This window comes from Mizuhopecten yessoensis, unplaced genomic scaffold (assembly GCF_002113885.1).
Source record: "Mizuhopecten yessoensis strain PY_sf001 unplaced genomic scaffold, ASM211388v2 scaffold10457, whole genome shotgun sequence".
Taxonomy (NCBI): domain Eukaryota; kingdom Metazoa; phylum Mollusca; class Bivalvia; order Pectinida; family Pectinidae; genus Mizuhopecten; species Mizuhopecten yessoensis.
The window spans coordinates 11,144-19,227 of NW_018408556.1; the positions used below are offsets into that span (position 1 = coordinate 11,144).

The 8,084-nt window shown below is 36.5% G+C and overlaps 1 protein-coding gene across 1 annotated transcript in view; it reads left to right on the plus strand.

Annotated features, from left to right (window-relative positions):
• The window catches only part of LOC110460699 (deleted in malignant brain tumors 1 protein-like), a 66,774-nt gene that overhangs the window by 9,486 nt on the left and 49,204 nt on the right, over nucleotides 1–8,084 (plus strand). The window contains exons 3-4 of the mRNA XM_021513755.1: nucleotides 1,528–1,678; nucleotides 2,615–2,775. Of these exons, the coding sequence (XP_021369430.1) occupies nucleotides 1,528–1,678; nucleotides 2,615–2,775 (312 nt within the window). The remainder of the gene's footprint in view (nucleotides 1–1,527; nucleotides 1,679–2,614; nucleotides 2,776–8,084) is intronic.

Genomic DNA, 8,084 nt, shown 5'->3' on the forward strand with positions numbered 1-8,084 from the left:
ATTATAAAGGCTGTATAGATTTATTTGATGTCTGTAGAAGCTATACAGGAGTGTTTGTTATTTATAAAGGCTGTATAGATTGGTTTGTTATTTGTATCTGTCTGTCCACAAATTTTGTTTCTGGCTGATAACTTTAGTCAAGGTCAAGGGTCAATGTCATTGGTTTCAAAGGTCAAGGTCAAAATTTACATCTTTTCACTGATGAATATTTTGTTATGACATTATGAAGCAAAGTTGATCATAATTAAACAATGAGTCAACTGACCTAAGGTCAAGGTCATCGGATCAGGGGTCATGGTCAAATTTTGTAGCTTTTCACTGGTGAACATTTCGCTATGACATTATGAAGCAAAGTTGTTCGGAATTAAACAAAAAGATACACTGAGGTAAAAAGTCGAGGTCAAAGGTCAAGGTCATTAGATTCAAAAGTCATGGTTAAATTTTGCATTTTTTCACTGATGAACATTTTGTTATGACATGATGAAGCAAAGTTGATCAGAATGAAACAAGGAGTCGACTGACAAAAGGTCAAGGTCATTGGGTCAAAGGTCAAGGTTAACTTTTGTATCTTTTCACAGGTGAACATTTCACTATGACACTTTGAAGCAATGTTGCTCAGAATTAAGCAAGGAGTCAATTGACCAAAATCCAGGTCACTGGGTCAAAGGTGAAGGTTAAATTTTGTACCTTTTCCCTGATGAACATTTTGTTATGACATTATGAAGCAATGTTGTTCAGAACTTAACACAGAGTCAACTGACCTTAGGTCCAGGTCACGGGGTCCAAAGGGTCAAGGTCAAGTTTTGTATTTTTCACTGATGAACATTTTGTTATGATATTAAGAAGCAAAGTTGGTCTGAATTAAAGAATAAGTCAACTGACCAAAGATCAGTGTCATTCTTTTTGAAGTCCAAATGTCAAACCTCAAGCTCAGCTATATGGGCAGATTGCTTCTTGATGATTATGGGGGATATATTGCCACAAGACGGGCCCTTACTGACCTGTCAGTGTTCTAGTTTGTAGAGGTTATACAGGCGTGTTTGTTATTTATAAAGGCTGTATAGATTTGTTTGTTATTTGTAGAGGTTATACAGGAGTGTTTGTTATTTATAAAGGCTGTATAGATTTGTTTGTTATTTGTAGAGGTTATACAGGAGTGTTTGTTATTAAGGCTGTATAGATTTGTTTGTTATTTGTAGAGGCTTTACAGGAGTGTTTGTTATTAAGGCTGTATAGATTTGTTTATTTGTAGAGGTTATACAGGAATGTTTGTTATACAGGCTGTATAGATTTGTTTATTTGTAGAAGTTATACAGGAGTGTTTGTTATTGATAAAGGCTGTATAGATTTGTTTGTTATTTGTAGAAGTTATACAGGAGTGTTTGTTATACAGGCTGTATAGATTTGTTTATTTGTAGAGGTTATACATGAATGTTTGTTATACAGGCTGTATAGATTTGTTTATTTGTAGAGGTTATGCAGGAGTGTTTGTTATAAAGGCTGTATAGATTTGTTTGTTATTTGTAGAGGCTGTTAAGATGAGGCTGGTCAATGGTGCTGCTGACGGCATGTCAGGACGTCTTGAAGTCTCGCTTAATGGACAATGGGGGACTGTGTGTGACGATGAATTCACTTCAAAAGCAGCAAAGATTGCGTGCAAGGAGCTCGGTTTACCAGCGTTAGTAATTTTTCATTTCATTATTTGGTTAAGATACATGCGTTGCCCTCCTGCGCAACTTACAATGTTTCGGATATGTTATCTACCTTTAGCTTGAAAAGACACTTGCCTTAAGCTCATTTAAAAAAGTAATTATCGACTCTAAGTATTAAAACGAACTATGTACCATTTAAAAGAGTACTTCTCGACACTGTGTATTCCAACAACCTCCATACTATTTAATCCAACGACCTCTGTAGTGGGTAAAAGAATAGTTTTTATTCTGATCGCGTTCCGTCCGTCGTCGTCCGTAGTGCGTAAACTTTTTTTTCATTTTCGACTTCTCCTCAAGAGCCAGTGGATGGATTTCTTTTTCAAACTTGATCAAAATCATCCTTTGTAGATGAGGCTACAATATTATAGAATTGGGATTCCTGCTCCATTCCCAGGGGCCTGGGCGGGGCCCCAAAGGGGAAAGTAATCAATATTTCAAAAATCTTCTTCTCCAGACTCAGAGGAACTACAGTCAATTTCTCTAATGGGGATTATGGTTAAAAGTTTAAAAAAATCTTCATTATACTCAGTTACCTTAATTACCCTCATTGTAAATTTAATTATCCCCCAGGTTTTCTGATCTCCCTTGGGGACAGAGTATAATTCTCAATTGCAAAATGATTTATTTGAATAGTTTTTTAAGTTCTTATCCTTTGGTGACATGACAAGTATTGTATTTCATGTTGTTTACATGTTGTTTTCAACATTTTGTAAATCTCAACAATAAAATTGAGCTACTAGTACCTATACTATAACTCAGGTGACCACTAAGACCCTTGGGCCTCTTGTTAGATTACATATTCCAACGTGCTTTGTTCCTACAAAGCAGGAAACGTTACCTACATTTAGAAATGCTGTCAATAAATGCTGAAATATTGTAACAATGTGATGTACCATTTGTAGAATGAACTCGTACGTTTCAAAATACGGCCAAGGAACAGGTCAGATCTGGTATGATGACGTGCTATGTCAGGGTTCAGAGACCACTCTTCTTGCCTGTAACATGACAGAGGTAGGGAACAATGACTGTGATCACAGCGAGGACGTCGGAATCGTGTGTACAGGTTCGTGTCGGGAGAAGGGTAATGGTATCTATGTGAGTGTAAAAGTGCTGTAATTTTGGGTACGTGTTGTTATCTGTATACGTTTTAGCATGGTGCGGCATCCGTTGTCCGTCAGTTGTCCGTCCGGCGTCAACTTTTTACTTTAAACAAATTCTTCTCAATAACCAAAAGGCCCAGGGTACTGATATTGGGCCTGTAGGATGCTGGGATGAAGGGCTACCAAGTTTGTTGAAATGAATGAATTTGACCTACTTTCAACCTAATGTCTAGATCTTTAATAGTCATCTTCTCAATTAACGAAAGTTATAGGGTGGTTGTATTTGGAAATTTGCATTCTTGGAAGATGGGCCATACATTTTGTTCAACTTTATGTCCTTGTTGGACTTCCAAGGTCACAGGGGTCAAACATGTTTAAATCTTTTAACAAGTTCTTTTGAATGACTTTGAGCCAAGACACTGATATTTTGCCTGTAGCTTTATTTAAGTGTCTACTTTAAATATAAGGTTACAATTGTGAGATTAATACCAGGTGAGCGATGTGGGCCCATTGGGCCTCTTGTTGTATATGTTGTTATCGTGTGTATGAGTTGTTATCGTGTGTAAAAGGCCCAGGGTACTGAACATGTTGTTATCGTGTGTACGTGTTGTTATCGTGTGTACGTGTTGTTATTATGTGTACGTGTTGTTATCGTGTGAACGAGTTGTTGTCATGTGTACGTGTTGCTATCGTGTGTACTAGTTGTTATCGTGTGTACGTGTTGCTATCGTGTGTACGTGTTGTTATCTTGTGTACGTGTTGCTATCGTGTGTACGTGTTGTTATCGTGTGTACGTGTTGTTATCATGTGAACGAGTTGTTATCATGTGTACGTGTTGTTATCGTGTGTACGAGTAGTTATCGTGTGTACGTGATGTTAACGTGTGAACGAGTTGTTATTATGTGTACGTGTTGTTATTATGTGTACGAGTTGTTATCGTGTGTACATGTTGTTATCGTGTGTACGTGTTGTTATCGTGTGTACATGTTGTTATCGTGTGTACGTGTTGTTATTATGTGTACGTGTTGTTATCGTGTGTACGTGTTGTTATCGTGTGTACGTGTTGCTATCTTATGTACTAGTTGTTATCATGTGTATGTGTTGCTATCGTGTGTACGTGTTGTTATCATGTGTACGTGTTGTTATCGTGTGTACGAGTAGTTATCGTGTGTACGTGATGTTATCGTGTGAACGAGTTGTTATCGTGTGTACGTGTTGTTATCGTGTGTACGTGTTGCTATTTTATGTACTAGTTGTTATCATGTGTATGTGTTGCTATCGTGTGTAGGTGTTGTTATCATGTGTACGTGTGGTTATCGTGTGTACGTGTTGCTATCTTATGTACTAGTTGTTATCATGTATATGTGTTGCTATCGTGTGTACGGGTTGTTATCGTGTGTACGATTGTTATCGTGCGTACGAGTTGTTATCATGTGTACGAGTTGTTATCTTGTGAACGAGTTGTTATCGTGTGTACATGTTGTTATCGTGTGTACGTGATGTTATCGTGTGAACGAGTTGTTATCATATGTACGTGTTGTTATCGTGTGTGCGTGTTGCTATCTTATGTACTAGTTGTTATCATGTATATGTGTTGCTATCGTGTGTACGTGGTGTTATCATGTGTACGTGTTGCTATCGTGTGTACGTGTTGCTATTTTATGTACTAGTTGTTATCATGTATATGTGTTGCTATCGTGTGTACATGTTGTTATCGAGAGGACGTGTTGTTATTATGGGTACGTGTGGTTATCGTGTGAACGAGTTGTTATCTTATGTACGTGTTGTTATCGTGTGTACGATTGTTATCGTGCGTACGAGTTGTTATCATGTGTACGAGTTGTTATCTTGTGAACGAGTTGTTATCGTGTGCACGTGTCGTTATCGTGTGTACGTGTTGCTATCGTGGGAACTAGTTGTTATCATGTGTCCGTGTTGTTATTATGTGTACGCGTTGTTATCATGTGTATGTGTTGCAATCGTGTGTACGTGTTGTTATCTTGTGTACGTGTTGCTATCGTGTGAACGAGTTGTTATCACGTGTACGTGTTGCTATTTTATGTACTAGTTGTTATCATGTATATGTGTTGCTATCGTGTGTACATGTTGTTATCGAGAGGACGTGTTGTTATTATGGGTACGTGTGGTTATCGTGTGAACGAGTTGTTATCTTATGTACGTGTTGTTATCGTGTGTAAGTGTTGCTATCGTGTGTACGAGTAGTTATCGTGTGTACGTGATGTTATCGTGTGAACGAGTTGTTATCACGTGTACGTGTTGCTATTTTATGTACTAGGTGTTATCATGTGTATGTGTTGTTATCGTGTGTACGTGATGCTATTTTATGTACTAGTTGTTATCATGTATATGTGTTGCTATCGTGTGTACGTGTTGCTATCGTGTGTACGTATTGTTATCATGTGTACGATTCAGAATATTTAAATACCATTAGATCTCTGATTGTTAACATTGAAAAACGGTATGCTGTACCAATTTACAATATGGACAATATTGAAGATGTTTCTTTGCAAGACTTGATGTTTGTAATTAATGATCAACTGTTTTTGGAAACTTTACTGTTAGAAATCAGAAGTAAGACTATTTCATACTCATGCTATAAAAAAAAAACCAGTAACGATACAGAGAAAAAGTTGATTGAAGATATTCAGGAACTAGAAAGGGGAGCACTATCAAGTAATGTTGAGTTAAATAATATTGACATAAAAAAGAGAGAACTAGAAAAGTTAAGAAAGCATAAATTAATGGGCAATATGATACGTTCTCGAACAAAATGGATAGATGAAGGAGAAAGGCCAACCAGGAACTTTTGTGGACTAGAATCTAGAAACTTCACCAGTAAAATTATTCCAAAGATAGAAAAAGATGATGGTATAGTGATTTTAGAACAGACAGAAATTCTAAATGAAACAAAACTTTTTTATGAAAATTTGTACAAAAGAAATACTGCTATACAGGATGTAAACTTAGAGGACTTGTTTAATCCATATGATATACCTAAATTATCTCCCCTGGAATCATTATCATTAGAAGGACAAATAACTATATCTGAAATGGCAAAAACACTAATGAAAATGAAGGATAATAAAAGTCCTGGTTCTGACGGCTTCTCTGTTGAATTTTTTAAAGTATTTTGGAAACAACTTGGGCATTTCATTGTCAGGTCAATTAATTTTGGTTATTCAGTTTCAGAAATGTCAGTCACTCAAAAACAAGGAATTATAACATGCATCCCAAAAGGCGACAAACCCCGTAATGTACGAGTTGTTATCGTGTGTACGTGTGGCTATCTTATGTACTAGTTGTTATCATGTATATGTGTTGCTATCGTGTGTACATGTTGTTATCGAGAGGACGTGTTGTTATTATGGGTACGTGTGGTTATCGTGTGAACGAGTTGTTATCGTGTGTGCGTGTTGTTATCGTGTGTACGATTGTTATCGTGTGTACGAGTTGTTATCATGGGTATGTGTTGCTATCGTGTGTACGTGTTGCTATTTTATGTACTAGGTGTTATCATGTGTATGTGTTGTTATCGTGTGTACGAGTAGTTATCGTGTGTACGAGATGTTATCGTGTGAACAAGTTGTTACCATGTGTACGTGTTGCTATCGTGTGTACGTATTGTTATCATGTGTACGATTCAGAATATTTAAATACCATTAGATCTCTGATTGTTAACATTGAAAAACAGTATGCTGTACCAATTTACAATATGGACAATATTGAAGATGTTTCTTTGCAAGACTTGATGTTTGTAATTAATGATCAACTGTTTTTGGAAACTTTACTGTTAGAAATCAGAAGTAAGACTATTTCATACTCATGCTATAAAAAAAAAACCAGTAACGATACAGAGAAAAAGTTGATTGAAGATATTCAGGAACTAGAAAGGGGAGCACTATCAAGTAATGTTGAGTTAAATAATATTGACATAAAAAAGAGAGAACTAGAAAAGTTAAGAAAGCATAAATTAATGGGCAATATGATACGTTCTCGAACAAAAAGGATAATTGAAGGAGAAAGGCCAACCAGGTACTTTTGTGGACTAGAATCTAGAAACTTCACCAGTAAAATTATTCCAAAGATAGAAAAAGATGATGGTATAGTGATTTTAGAACAGACAGAAATTCTAAATGAAACAAAACTTTTTTATGAAAATTTGTACAAAAGAAATACTGCTATACAGGATGTAAACTTAGAGGACTTGTTTAATCCATATGATATACCTAAATTATCTCCCCTGGAATCATTATCATTAGAAGGACAAATAACTATATCTGAAATGGCAAAAACACTAATGAAAATGAAGGATAATAAAAGTCCTGGTTCTGACGGCTTCTCTGTTGAATTTTTTAAAGTATTTTGGAAACAACTTGGGCATTTCATTGTCAGGTCAATTAATTTTGGTTATTCAGTTTCAGAAATGTCAGTCACTCAAAAACAAGGAATTATAACATGCATCCCAAAAGGCGACAAACCCCGTAATGTACGAGTTGTTATCGTGTGTACATGTTGTTATCGAGAGGACGTGTTGTTATTATGGGTACGTGTGGTTATCGTGTGAACGAGTTGTTATCATATGTACGTGTTGTTATCGTGTGTACGATTGTTATCGTGTGTACGAGTTGTTATCATGTGTACGTGTTGTTATTATGTGTACGAGTTGTTATCATGTGTATGTGTTGCTATCGTGTGTACGTGTTGTTATCATGTGTACGTGTTGTTATGTGAACGAGTTGCTATCATGTGTACGTGTTGCTATCGTGTGAACGAGTTGTTATCGTGTGTACGTGTTGCTATCGTGTGTACGTGTTGCTATCGTGTGTACGAGTTGTTATCATGTGTACGTGTTGTTATTATGTGTACAAGTTGTTATCATGTGTACGTGATGTTATCGTGTGAACGAGTTGTTATCATGTTTACGTGTTGTTATCATGTGTACGAGTTGTTATCATGTGTACGTGTTGTTATCGTGTGTACGTGTTGCTATCGTGTGTACGTGTTGTTATCGTGTGTACGTGTTGTTATCGTGTGAACGAGTTGTTATCATATGTACGTGTTGTTATCTTGTGTACGAGTTGTTATCATGTGTACGTGTTGTTATCGTGTGTACGAGTTATTATCATGTGTACGTGTTGTTATCGTGTGTACGTGTTGCTATCGTGTGTACGTGTTGTTATCATGTGTACGTGTTGTGATCGTGTGTACGAGTTGTTATCATGTGTACGTGTTGTTATCGTGTGTACGAGTT